The 15,441-nt window shown below is 32.1% G+C and overlaps 1 protein-coding gene across 1 annotated transcript; it reads left to right on the top strand.

Moving 5' to 3' along the window:
- Nucleotides 1-4,755: 4,755 nt before the first annotated feature.
- On the top strand, nt 4,756-5,421 carry LOC106293993 (ethylene-responsive transcription factor ERF022-like). Its single transcript, XM_013729618.1, has one exon. The coding sequence runs from the start codon at nt 4,826-4,828 to the stop codon at nt 5,375-5,377; it is 552 nt and encodes a 183-aa protein (XP_013585072.1). The 5' UTR covers nt 4,756-4,825; the 3' UTR covers nt 5,378-5,421.
- Nucleotides 5,422-15,441: the final 10,020 nt, after the last annotated feature.

Below are 15,441 nucleotides of genomic sequence, written 5' to 3'. Positions count from 1 at the left end.
TATATATATATATATATATATATATATATATATCAGAATATTTAGATTTTTAAAAATATTTTTCGAAAAAATTGTTGGGTTTTTGGTGCGGATCGAGTTTGATATTAGTTTTCGGATATAACACTTTAAGAACCATTCAAATATATAAGTAAGGTCTAATAAAGTATGAGATTGTGATTTTCGAGTTGATTCTGAAATGATTTTTTTAGGTACAAATATTCCTGACTAATTATGTTAGGTACTAAGAAAATATAATATGTTGCAACCTTTATGAATAAAATTTAAAAATAATTTCTGAAATGTATATGGCATAAATATATAGTTATGCAATTTGATATATTTAATATAGTTACCAAAAATTTTATTAAATTAATATTAAACACAAATATGATTACAAGAAAAACACAAATATAAAAATTAAAATTTTCAAAAAAAAATTAAAACAAAAAATATACTCGTCATTTCAAGAGCCGGTCATAAAATAGTAAATTATTGAACAAATAGACATATATGAGAGTTCAAATGAATAGGCTGATTTTTTTTTTTGAAACATCTTTTTTTTAGGTGTGCAACACGAGAACTTTCCTGGAGGTCACCCATCCTATTACTACTCTCGTCTAAACACGCTTAACCGTAGAATTCTGATGGGATCCGGTATATTAGTGCTGGTATGATCCCGAATAGACTGATTTATCTTTGGAAAAAAGGAATAGACTGAAAAGTTATTTTTGTTATATTCATTCATATGTAGGGTCCCTCGAGAATATGGACGGTGAGATTGACATGGAGACCTTTTTGACCACCGGATTATCCAGGTCCGTACGGATTGCGAGTGTGGTGGTTAGTGGCGGTGGTAGTGACCTCACGTAACCATTTATTTTCTTTTAGTGAAAAATTCGACACGCGAGGCTTTACTATAATCCAATAAATTATTTGGATGACAGTCTTTTTTTTTTCTTTTTCTTTTTTTGTCAAACACTTTGGATGACAGTCTGGCTTCAGTAGTTTACATCTGTTAGCGCATTTGCATCACTGAACTCCATTAAAGAGGTTCACAAAGTATTTTTTTATTATTTTATTTTTTCTGTTTGATTTTTTTTTTTTTTTTTTAAATTAATTAATCGGATCAATCGCAGACCGTCACGTGCCGTGGAACCCGCGCTACAGTGATGACCCGGGTTCAATGCAGTGACCTTGCAGGAAACAAGTTAACTTCTTTTATTTATTTTGGTATTTTTGTTTTCTAAAAACTGTGTAAACTCTCCTTGAACTCTCAATAGGGATGCTCTTAAATCGTGTTTTGGTTAACATTAATAGATTTCTCTTTCTCCGCACCTTCGTAACGAACTCTACACTAATTTGGTCAACTTGATAGTCTATGGGTAGATACAGATTTCATATTCTTTTAGAGTAAATGTCATCATCACACTTCTGTCTGGTCTCGTGCTCCTTTTTTTCTACATCTTGACTCTTGGACATATGTTCAAAAATCGTGTTATGCTGTTTTATGGGATAATCAAGATTCGAGAGACTACGAATTAAACCAACGCGTACTTGAAAGTTCAAACCTACACATAGAAAAGTAGAGAACAATTACTGTAATCAGCATTTCAAATAGTAAATGATTACATTTACTTAAACGATTTACTTGGTGATATCAAAATAATAAAAAGGAATTATTGGACAACAGATTTATAGAATAAGACTATCTAAATAATAAGTACCTATTTTTTCTTATCAAAACCATTTAATATTCTGTATGATTACTTGATTAGTACTGAACTTTAGAAAATCATATATTTAGAAATAATAAATACTAGGTAATAATCTGCGTCTTACGTGGAATATGATTATTAAATTCATTATTTTTTTAATAAAGAGACAGTAAATCTGGTTAAGTTGGATATTGGTTTGGTTTTAAGTTAGATTGAATCTCCTAAAATATAACAATCATTCTAAATCAATATTTATTTTGGTTTGTTCAGTTGAAATGTTTTATGTTTTTGGTTTTTCTGGTGATGACAAAAAGTTACTATTATTTGTTTGCTTTCATGTTCTGAATTTTAGATAGTTTTAATGTCAAACCTATGGTTTCTTATTGTAGCTTCTAAACGGATAATAGTTGATAGTGACAAAAGCATTAAGAAAAATAATATTTCAACTTCCAAGAAAATTAGATACTTCAGTTGTGGTGAATATTTAGTTATAAGGTATTTACGTCAAAGTCCACATGTATGTGTATGTAAAAGTATATAAAGGTGGTGGATAAATATATAAAAATTATGTTAATTAATATTAAATGATATTTTTGTTCAAAATAACACATGACATATAAAATTCTTAAAAGAAAATGAATTAAAAATGAAATATACCTAGACATTAGTAAAATAAATTTTATATTAAGAAAATCAAATTTTATCCATCAATAGGGGTGGGCAAGGATCGAATTTCCGGGTATTTGGAGGCATTTGTGTCGATTTGATCCTTAGCCACATGGATATTTAGTGTCTCGGATATCCGAAATTTTTTAGAATTTTAAAGGATATCCGATTTGATCTGTAAGCAAAATAATTTTTTTTAAAATAAATGAAGAAATCTAAAAATAATAATATTTTACTACAAAAATAAAACATTATTTAACCTTTTAAATTTGAATGCCTAATATAATAAATTCAAATGTTGTAAAACTTATATAAACTATAATATATAACTTATATATATAATTCTTTAAATATATGTATTTATATGTATATAGCGGATTGAATTGGATATTCGTTCCTAATAATATTAGTATTTGTGATTTACTTTTTTTTTACAAATATTGCATTTTAGTTTTTTTTTTTGCTTCGTAGAGTTACGAATATCCAGATTTTTCGATTCGAATCAAAACAAATAACAAATTGAATCAAAATTTATGAATACTTTGCCCAGCTCAATCCGTAAACAATAAAAATAATATTATATATATAATTGGTTTTTGATTTGTTATCCATTTTGATTCGAACCGAAAATTCCGGATAACGTAAATTTTATTTGAATCCTACATGTGAGTTTTATATTAAAAAAACATAATGTATATAGTGTTGACACATTTATATAGAGTTTAGCTAAGAAGCTTTCTACACGTGATACATCAACATACTAATTCTCAAATCGCTATTAAACTGTCTTATGTCTATTATAATGTGAACGCATTTATTACCGTGTTTATCTTTTAGTATATAAAGGATGTGCTCACAATTCTAAATATAAAAAAAAAAGCAGCGATGTTGTCCGTATAAACAGCAGCGGGGAGATATAAAAGAAAAAAAAATGTTTTATATTATTTTTAAAAATCGGTGGCATTAACATAATTGGCTGTACAACATTGCCAATCGAAACCTTAATTTAAAATCAATGTTATAACTTATAAGTATTTTAAAATGTAAGAAAGAAGTATAATTAAGTTTTTGTCAAAAAAAAAGAAAGACGTACGAACCAATTAATAAACTTTCTTTGCATTTGGTCTAAAAAGTTTACCAAAAAAACACAATCTACTAAACTGACTAAGAAAAAATAATCAATAATCGTATAACTGCCAGCAAGGATAGTAAAATTAGATCCTTACGAAGTCGTTTCCGGCTATTTGAAGATCATGTATGTTTTTGTTGAGAAAACCATGTATGCATTTTTCTTTTTCTTTTTTTCATGTATAATTTTGTTATTAAAGATATGTAACTATTGATTTTCTTTTAAAAAATAAATCTCAAATTATATAAATATCTGAAAATATAACTATAAATAAATAATGCTAAATTATATGAATACTAGATTCTGATGCGCACTTTCAAATGGCGAGTATATTATTTTTGCTTTTAATTTTTATATTTGTGTTTTTCTGTAATCATATCTAAGTTAATATAACTTTTGGTAACTATATTAAATATGTCAAGTTGCAAAACTATACATTTGTACTATATGCATTTCAAAACTTATTTTTAATATTTATTCTTAAACTTTGTAACATATTATATTTTCTTAATAGTTATCTAACATAATTAGTCAAGAATATTCATACCTTAAAAACTTGACTTGGAATTGACCTGAAAATCAAAGTCTCATAATCTATTAGACCAGACCTATATACTTGAACGGTTTTTCAAGTGTTATAACTGAAAACCAATATCAAACCCAATCCGCATCGAAAACCAAACAATTTTTGAAAAATGTTTGAAAAACATATTTTAATATATTCTGTTAAATATATATATATATATATATAAATGGCTAATATGATTTTTACCTGTAATATATTTTTATTGTTACATATTCTAATTTATTTTAATATTTGTGTTAAATATTAAATGGTTTGGGATGATATAATCAAGTTGTATAAAATGGCAATAATACTGATTTTCAATGAAAATATAAATTGTTTTGAATATCCTATAATGTTTAGCAGAGATTATAGCTGCAAATGCACCTATTTATTCACTTATTTATTTATTTAAAACAGCTTTCGAAAAATGCACTTGTTTATTCATGTCAAAAGAACATCTTTTTAAATTATAGAAACCCGTCGATTCTGTAGAATTAGACACATGCATGCATGACAGCATAGTCCCACTCCACAGGTAACTACGTGGGAAGCTCACTTCACCTGAAACCAAACAAAGTCTTCCACAAAACTTCCATCCCATCATTTCATTTCTTTTCTTTTACTGTCTATATATACGATTCCACTTAAACACGGACTCTATAACTCTGTCCTCGATCTAATTAAGCACATTTCAAAACACACACACACACCCCTCTCATAGGTATTAAACACGTTTGTATTAGTTACATGGAAAACAAAAATGTTGGTCAACTAGAACAACGATTCTCTGTTGACCAAGTGCCTTATAGAGGCGTTCGCCAGAGGAAGTGGGGAAAATGGGTGTCGGAAATCCGAGAACCCGGTAAGAAAACCCGTATTTGGCTCGGAAGCTACGAGACGGCCGAAATGGCCGCAGCTGCTTACGACGTTGCGGCTATTCACCTCCGAGGACGTGGGACACATGTCAACTTTCCGGAGCTTGCTGACAGTTTTCCTCAGCCGCAAAGCTCAAGTTCCGAGCACATTCAAGCTGCTGCTCAGGAGGCAGCACTGCTGTTTAAACCGGGCGTGTCGTCTACTGAAGCAGATCTCGGGTCGGGTCAGGGACATTCTCGGGTCGGATTGTCTCCGGATCAGATTCAGGCGATTAATGAATTTCCATTGGACTCGCCGAGGAGGGGGTGGATGCAGGATTTGGAAGTGGATGATTATGAAGAGTTGTACGGACGAATTTTTGGTCAATGCGATAGAGATGAGTATTTTGAAATGCAGCAGCTTCAATCCATATTGGGATCTTAACTGCTTTTGATATATATAATTGCTTAAACATTTAATTCTTATTATGAGGCTACCAACCATTTAAGGTTATGACTTAACTAATTATTTATTGCCCTTAAAGTTGTAATTTTTTTTTGTTTTTTTGTTTTTTTTGTTTTTTTATAAAAAAATCGATTTTTTTTCAAAATATGAAAGTGAATATTCCCAAATATTTTGTTTCCATATTTTTAGGAACTGATTTTTTATCTGTAGAATACAACGTAACTAATTTGTACAAATCGATTTCTACAGGTTTTTAGAATTATAGTAATATGCAGATTTTGATTTCTACATGTTTTAGATTTACAGTAAATCTGTAGAAGTCGGTTTCTACGTGTTGTAGATTTATATTAATGTGTAGATTTTGATTTCTAAAGATTTTAGATCAGTAGGTTGAGCGCGGAATGTGTATTCTAAATAGTTTTAGAATACTCTTATTTACGTAGATCACATATTCTAAACATTTTAGATTCAATGAAAAAAGTAGATTTTGTTTTCTACTTCGCAGAATGTCATTTATACTTTATTTAGAATATAATCTAAAATTTATGATTTAAACATCTGAAAAAATACCTCTAAAGTTCATATTGGTATTTTATCAAAAGTTACTATTTTTTTTTTTTTTTTTGTAAAACTATTTATTAAATTTATTTTCAAAAATATTAAAGGGTGTTATGGGCAAAAATGACACAAAATAGATATTAGTTTAAAGAGACATTGTTATCATTTTTTTGCTTTAAAAAAAAAATTTCCTTATTTATTCAGTGACGTATAATAAACTTGGAGCCCGTAGTATTTTTCTTGGTTTTAATTTGGAATATTCTAAGTTCTAACATTGAAGACATCGTATTTTCTTACACCAAAAAAAAATAAAAATCATGTATATATATATATATATATATATGTATAAAGAAACAGAAATTCATGTATTAATTTGAATAAAATTTTCTAATTCAAACATTACAATACTAGCTTCGTTTGCCCACCATACCGATACGTTTCGCTAGAGCGCTCTGAAATCCTTAAAGTATCATTAAATGTTTTCTGTCTTCGATGATAACCACTTAAAAAGTGAGGTTTAACTCATTGCTTCGGATGCCGGTTCTTTTGGAGTCATTGCCGGAGTAGCTAGTCTTAGATGATCGCTTCAAGCTCGCTTTCTTCATGACATTAAGAGCAAACCCCGAATGGAAGAGAGGCTGTGATGATACATAGGGCCTCGAAAACCAGCAGGTGAAGATTGAATATGCTGGATGATCTCGGAACCACCAAACGAAATCCATCCATCCATCCTCAGAACAAATATGGGATGCGGTAGAGACAACATCAAACACCAAGATCTTCAGAAATCAGAACCCAACTAGCACAATTTAAGGCTCTCTGCTAAGGTCCAAAGAACCTGAAACCGGTCATCTTTACGCCTCAGGGCTGGCCACACTGGAGAGATGAAGTGAAAACCAATGAAGCATGACTGAAAGAAACTCAAAACCACTCGCAAAATGGCTAGAGCAATCTTGATTCTCAAACATGGAAGGACATGAGAGGAACAAGAAAACAGAGAGCAGCCTCGACATTGAAACATAAGCTACCATAACGACAACTCAGTACAACAGTACCTAAACTGCACACGCTAAACCCCCAAGGAAACAACAATCACACAACTGCCAATACCCTAAGCACGCGCCGACAGAGAACAAGACATCTGCTGCCTCCCCTGAGCTTAATCTAGACCTATTTCCAAGACAGGACACCAAGCCTCGATACAAAGAAAGTTACACACTCCACTCCACACCGAATAATTGACTTCGCACACCAACAAAATATGAACCAGAGCAGAGAGGCAGTCATGTACCTCATGTGCCTCCACCGCTAAGAACGCTGAAAAGATCTACAACGAGAAAACTATATCCGCCTTAGCCTTGCCCTAAAAAGCTGACTTCTTCGGCCGCAAAACCCTCGACGCCTCGTCTAAGCTCTAGAAGAAGAAGAGCTCAGCAAGCCAGATCTATCTCCCCCTGGAGCAGATTTTGAACCCCAACGGCAAGACCTCCACCAGAAAACATGCATATCGACGTTAAGCAGAAAGGTGAGAAGAGGAGCAAAGAAAAATGAGTAAGAGGAGGAGAAAAAAAAAATCATTTTCTCCATTGTCAATGAGTAAAATTTTCAATTATATATGTTATTTTTTTACGACAAACCCTTGGTATTACTTAAGAAGGTGAAGTCGAGAAATAACTAGAAATACCAGAACTCTTTAGTAGGAATAAATCACTACAGGAAATCTGGATATTAATAGCGTCGTTAAATGCTATGAGTTTAATATAATAATATTTCTTAAAACGCTCTGACAGCGCCCGTTATCATAGGTCTGACACTTTTGATAGCGGATCTTTCGAATTCTATAGTTAATAAACATCGATAGCGATTGGTTCTATACAATTGTTAAAATGACATAGATATAACACTATAATTAAAAATTAAATAAATTAATTGATTAAAAATTAATTAATTAAAAATAATTAATTAAAATCAAATTAAAAACTAATTTAGAAACAAAAATTTAAAATTTATTTATTAATTATAACCATTTTACAAATAAATTCAGTTTACACGTTAAACCAAATTTGTTTTAATTGTAAAAAAAAAAAAACAAAAAAAAACATAAAAAAAATCCCTAACTCTTCGCGCCTCCGCCTCCTTTGCCGCAGAGCTTCACTTCCGCGGCCACCTTTACCGGATCCTCCACCATCGACACTTCAAACACGCTGTCAGCTACGCCATCTGATGTCTTCTTCCATCCTCCACCATCATAAACTCCTCCACCAATTCTCCTTACCGTGTCATCATCTCACCGTCTTCCTCCGCATACATAATCCGACACAGCTCCGACTCGACTCCCGCTTCGACTCCGGCTCGTTCCGACTCCGGCAAGATATCTCCTTTGAATGGCCGATCAAAGACAAGGACTTTCTATGAGAACATGACCCCGGTGAAGACGGATGGATCTGAGAAGCGATGGTGGTGGTGACGAGCGGATGTACCATCATCTTCTTCAGCCTCTCATGTGTTGAATCGACCCTAAAAACAAAACAAATAAAATTAGATTCAAACTAATAGAGAGACAGATCCAGCGTTGTTGTCATGTCTTCCTCCAGCCATGGCTTGAAGAATCTGCTTTGATTGAAACAAAGTTGAAGGAGATGACTGAGGAAGAAGAAAATAAGTTTTGAATTTGTTGATAGAGATATTAAAGATTGAGAGAGAATCTATAGATAGACTAGTTTTCAGAAAGAAAAAGAAAATAAAGGCAAAGAGATAGTCAAAAAGTCGGTCGACACGGAGAAAAAAAAAAGAAAGAGAGAGTATTGTTAGATTTGGTCTGTTAAATTAAATCTAATCCAATGGTAAAGAATGTGATCCCGGTAGGTCAATGACAATTTTTATTTCTATTTTATGTTGTTTTATCTCTTAGTAGATTTGTATAGTAATTTCTATGTTAGATAATACAAAAATATGATTTTATATTTTGGTTTCATCATTAAAATTCAGTTTTTATTTAAATGTTAATGTCTGTGATATAGCATTTGAAATATGTGATATGGTTTAATGTAAAGTAATGATAATATATGATTTGAGGTATATATATATATATATAATAAAAGGTTAAGATTTAAAATTTGAAAATTAACTTTTGTACGCATTGGATAGTATAAAATTAGGATCTTTTAAATTTAAGACTTGATGTTAAAAATATTAGATTAGACTAAAGACTTTATATGTTGGGTTCAGGTTTGGGGTTTAGGGTATTAGATTTAGAGTGTATATTTAGTGTTCGAAGTTTTTAAGTTTGAGATTCTAATTTTTAAATGATTAAATTTTGAGTTTAAGTTTAAGATTGAAGTTATATTATGAAAAGATTGAATTTTTAAAATTTATGTTTAAGGTTTAAGGTTTAGGGTTTAGGGTTTAGGATGTTGTTATTTAAAAAAAAATACAAATTACCACATACAAATAAACAAAAAATAAATTTATAAAATGAAATTTAAAAAAATTACAACCGGTTATAACTGTGAAAAAATAATTTTTTTTTGTTAATTAAAACTAGAATTCTGGAGTATGATTAGGTTATATAATTATGGTAAATTTTAAAGTATACAGTTTGAGAGTAAAGTATGTTATTAATTATACTTTTGGTTTTTCATAAATATGTTTTAAATTTTGGATTTTAATTATACTTTTGGCTTTTCGAATACATTTCGGTAATTTCAGATATTTAATTGCCAAATATTATATCATAGAAAAAAAATCAGGTACTGACAATCTAGAACCGGTCCGCAACGAAACCAAATCACTCACTCAATATTCAAAACAATCTGATCACAAAAACATATGAAAGTAGAATTATGTTATACAAATGAAAAGACATGTATTGGTTCAAGGTTTCAAGATCACAAGTGTTTTGCAAGTAAACAAGCTGTTGGGAACCATGTTTTCTTTCTTAACCAAAGAATAAGAAACGTCCAGCTTACGTAGATAGCGATATACAGCAATCTGAACCCACCCTTGACTCTCATAAAGAAAGACACAAGTTTTCTATGACAGGAGCTCTATGTAATGGCAGGTTCTTGTCGATAAAATCCATAAGTACAAACAGTGAATGTTGGAACTAACGATAGTACCCTCACCAACAGTTCATTAGGCAATCCACTGATGTTATCCATTTCTTACAATACCCTTCAAGACCTCAAAGAAAACAAGACCATAAGAAACAAAAAGCATTTGTCATTCAGAACATTTGACAAGGACTGATCTAAACTAAGACAACGACTCTCGCCTTGTTATGCTACTCCTCAGTCTAATTCAACACAACACCTTTTAACTACTTAGCAGAATCTAAAACTAAGAAACAGAGTGAGATTGGGAAACGTACTTCCTTAACAGACTTGGTTTTGGAAGCTTGCCTAGAAATCTCCTTCTCAACATCATCGCTGTCTTCGCCTTCAGCAAAAGATAAAAGGAACAAAACAAAGATGTCACAGAAACGACATATAACAAGAACATTATAACAGTCATTACCACTGAAGAATGCAAATCTGCATACACAGCAACATCAGCTGCAGATGGCGTCAAACCATTTCCCAAGATCTGGAATATGCAAAAACAAAATGTGCATTACGCTAAAAGATAAACCGAATAAAAATTCATCCTTTGCCACAATAGATAAGACACTGCACTGTAACTCAAACAAACTAATCCCAACTTGTCAAAATGTGATAGAAACGAGAATAGAGCTCAATAAAAAAGTCAATTTTTAAAGTTCAGAAGTACCTCCTCGTTGTTTTGTGAAGACACTTCCTTTCCTGATGCTTCAATACATTATAATACAGCGTCTTGACATCATTCTCATCAGACCAATCTTGATGTACAATTCAATTTCACTACCCTCATTAGAACGAAAAACAGAATCAGACATACTCGGCTACTGTGCAACATAATCATGAAGAAAAAGGTGAAGCTTTCTTTGTCGGACTGATTCTTCACGGAGGTTTCTCTGCTTTAAAGTGACCGGTGACGAAAACCCTTTTGCCGACCGATGGAAAGTGGGGAATTGAAGAAGAATCTGGGTAAGGAGCGAAGGATTCTAGAGACGAGCTGATGAGTCCATGGCTTCGCGGCTGTTGATGTAACTAATTCCTTCCTTGTTCTGCTTTGCCTTCGGCTTCTCCAATTCCATGGCTTAAGCGCTTGAAGCAGCCGTGCTTGGATTCTCATTATCATTCTCCTGCAGTTAGATCGATAAACCTTTCCGCGACTTGTCTCTGAAACGAATCTAACCCCACCTCCATTTGATTCGACAACTCGTTGCGGCTGCCGGCTATTGTCATTGAGTCAACCGAGTGTTTCGATATTGATTTTGGGGCCAGAGAGAGAGAGTGAATGATCAAGAGATAATTGTTATTTTTTTCTCAATGAGATAGAACAAAGAAGAACGATTGAACGAGAACATACCTTATTGTAACAAATTAAGCAGCTAAATTTCTTTATTTTCCCGCCTTAACAAACATAACGTTTTTAAATTGACAAACGCTAAAAAAAAAATCAAGCGTTGTTATACAAATAGAAAGACTGTTATAAGCACTATAATATCCTTTTCTTATTAATAGAGAATCATTTTTGGAGAGTAACATTTATTTTGTAATCAATCTATACTATTTAAAAGTTGAGGCTATAAGCTATCAAAGGCGTCCACATAGGATTTAAAACCACCAATCGTACTGTTACAAATCAGCATTTTAGATTGCTATTTCTAAAAATATCAATATTTCAAAATAAAATAGAAATTACTATCTAACAAGGTAAACTAACAAAGTAAAAAATTATAAATATGTTAACTTAATATCTATATCATTATTTCGAAATTTAATATAAAATAATGGGCAATTCTCATAAATAGACTATTTTCAAGTTTTGGTCACAAGAAATAGATCACAAGGAGGAAAATGACCAAAATATTTCATTTAATAGGTAAAAGGACACTAATACTCTAGATATATAAAAAAATTAAAAAAATAATTTTTTTTATAGTTTTCGATTATATGTTTTCAAATTCGACTTTTTTATTACTTTTTTGAATTTTTTTTTCGAAAATCTTTTTTATTTATTTTTCAATTTTTTTTGTAATTTGAAAATACTTTTTGAAACTATTTTTAAAATTTTTATTTTCAAATTTTTAATATTTATTTTCTATTTTATAAAATTTTAAACCTCAAACCCAAATCCCCATCTCCTAACTCTAAACCCTAAGGTTTGGATTAGTTAACCCTAGAGGTATAAGTGTATATTTACCTCTTTAATGAAATATTTTGGTCATTTTGATTCTTAGAGTCTATTTTTGTGATAGAAGCCTTTTTAGTGCTATCCTAGAGTATTTCCCTAAAATAATTATAAAATATAATAATTAATTAAAATGCAAGACTTCCAAACAATTATAGCTATATAAATTTATAATATATGATTTTTAAAATTTAGGTTGTATGCTATTGAAATTATTCACAAATAACATATAATATATATAAGTTGAGGCTATAAATTATTGAAAATATCCACATATTATTTTAAAGCAGCAAAAAATGTTAAAGCAGAAAATGTCAAATCAATACCCAAAATATGTTTCTTTCAAAATAAAAATAGAAATAATTATTAAATTTAGTAAATAATTAAAGAAAAATTAATAAATCGAAGAAATTTGATATATAAACAAAATCTTTGGAAGATTAACATAAAAAATGTTAAAAGGCTTTCATTAATAAGAGAAAATATGAAAGAGGCAGCAAGTTAGTACAAAAACAAAGAAAAGTAAAGAGGCAGCAGAATAAATCCAAATCTACTTAGGGCTCTAGTCTCCCTACCAGAATTGCTGGGGTGGATCCCCGGTACAACGTCTAAGATTTACCAGAGCAGTAGCCTTGTTTCTTAGCAGAGAAACCAAGGAATTAAAAGTCTTGTGAGGAGGCATTGTAATCCCGTCATGATAACGGCTGTTCCGCCCATCCCATATAACATGGATTGCTCCTTGCTAAGCTTGAAAAATAGCCACCTTCAAGGTGGTAGATCCAGAATTTGAGATCAGCCACTGAATCAGAGTTGGCCACGAATGAGGGGCATTGAAAATCCCTAGCTTCACCATAAGATCTTTCCAAATATATAGAGAGTAATGACAGTCGAAAAACAAGTAATTTATTGTCTCTTCATGGAGACCACATAGAATGCAAGTTTTGCCGATGTCATAACCCCAAGAATGTAATCTATCCAAAGTGGGATTCCCGTTGAGGACGAATAACCAGGACGTCAAAGAATGACGTGGAAGAGCTGTCCTGTGCGAGAGAATATTTGGTACTGACCACGTGGGTTTAGAGATTCTTATGTTATTCCACACTTGCCCAGAGATAAATATAGAGATGTTTACACTCAGAGACACTTTGTATCTTTTGTTTACGCTCAAAGACACATAGTGGATATGACACACATTGTTGGGACATGAGTCTTTGTGGTGGACAAAAAAGCACTCAGCTTGTTAACCAGCGTGAATGGGAAGAGGATGTTCCCTTTAAAGAACCAAACCAGATATCCCTTCTGGTTGGAATAAATGAAAGAAGCTAAAGAGTAAAAGTAGTTGTAAACTCAGATTTTTGGATTAAGCATTTGTGGACAAATGAAATATGGACATCTATATTGTGGATAGAAAAAAAAAAGTGGATTCAAGAGTTGTGAACACGTAAATTACAAATGAGTCGTAGAAACAAGAATTATGGACAAGCAAACTAAAATCTGTTTAATTATCTTTTTGCTTGTTATATGTACATAAATATAGTAGAAAAGTTAAGTAAATCTGAAAAGTCATCGAGCATAATCAATAGAAGATTTATGGACATAAAGAATGTGGACGCAAGAAACTTGGATACTTATGGATGGATATTTATGGACGCAATAGTTGTGGTTACGGTGAACAGTTGACAAGGAATAAGCTATTCTTCTCCATTCTCTGCTAATTTTAGAACAAAGAGACGAAAGTTGAGATATATCCTTAGAAACAAAACAAAGCTAAAATGGTTCGATTTTGAAGCAGAAATTGCACCTTGCATGTCAAGTGTTTGTGGACACGAAAAGTTGTGGATGAGTTAGATATGAACATACACATTGTGGATGGTAAAATTATGGACACTGAAAAATGTGAACACATGAATCAAGGTTTTGTGGATGAAGATCTTGTGGATGGGCTCTTATGTTCAAGGTTTTGTGGATGAAGATTCGGCAGCCACCTCCACCAACCACCACCATTGTATCCATACGTCTTCCCCCATCGCCTCCACAACCACCACCGCCTCCACTGTGGTATCCACCGTTCTTCCACCATGCCCTCCACCGCCACCGCCATCGTTTCCACGGAACTGAGCCTCGAGAAGAATCAGAAAATCAAGGAGACAAAGGTCTGGGGAGGTTTGATTTGGACTGCAAAGCTCCAGAACTTTTGGGTCGAGAAACGGAAGGCGAGACGATGATTTGGTTAAACAGAGAAGTGAATTCAGAGAGGAGAATCAGAAAATCAAAGAGACAAGGGTTGGGGGGGGGGTATGAATTGGTTCCAATTTCAGATTATCTTTTTGGATCAAGATGGGTTCGCCGGAGAAAGAGATTAGGGTTCTTCAGGTTTGAAGAAGATTAACAAGAACCGTGAAAAGGGAAAAAGATAAGGTAAACTAAGGGTTTGTAAAAAGTAAAAAATAAGGAAAGAGTTTGTAAAAAGTAAAAGATAAGGAATCGGTTTGGTTTTGGTTAATTAGGTTGGTCTTGTTGGGTGGGATTTCTATCTAAGTAAAGATGTCTCTAGTTGAGGGTTATATTAGTAAACCTAGCATAAGAAAGTCTCTGAGTGAAATTGAAAACACAAAATGTCTCTGAGGGTAAAAATTTCATAAATATATCATGCGCAGGACTGATCATGAATACTACCTTCCATTGTTCACTGAGGCGTGTCCGAATCAGAAGACACATTTGTATGTCTCAAAGTCCCATGTGATGTGTTGTGATTTTGCATAGTTTTAGCTTTGTTATTTCATATATATTCATGCATTAACCTTACATTTATTTGCATTTAGAGTCTATTGCATGTACATTTGCATCTTGTAGGTGTTGGATGAATTGTTTGGAGTTTTGGAGGTGATTAGAGCACAAAAGGAGCTTTCGAGGAGTCTTGAACCGAACGTGTGAAAGACAAGCATGGATGAAGGTCTTAAAGATATCTTTTGAAACTTGTCTTTTGGGAAGACATGGTAAATTGAGTTAGCTTTACAATGGAGGTGGTTTCAAGTCGTTTGGAGCTGTATTGAGGGATTTATGATCAAAATACTACACACATATCAGTATGACATTCCTAGCGGCCACCCTAGCAACATCAACAATAGCCTTCGAATTTTAAGCCTTTAGACTCATTTTTATTCACTTAAAACCTATAAAACTCATTACTATTCATTATTCTTCTTATTTTT

This window comes from Brassica oleracea, chromosome C5 (genome assembly GCF_000695525.1).
Source record: "Brassica oleracea var. oleracea cultivar TO1000 chromosome C5, BOL, whole genome shotgun sequence".
Classification (NCBI taxonomy): domain Eukaryota; kingdom Viridiplantae; phylum Streptophyta; class Magnoliopsida; order Brassicales; family Brassicaceae; genus Brassica; species Brassica oleracea.
The sequence above is the reverse complement of the archived record's forward strand: the minus strand, read 5'-3'. Positions and strand labels throughout refer to the sequence as shown.

Excerpts from the sequence above, each read along its gene's own strand:
- LOC106293993 (XM_013729618.1), top strand. The coding sequence starts at position 4,826 with ATGGAAAACAAAAATGTTGGTCAACTAGAACAACGATTCTCTGTTGAC.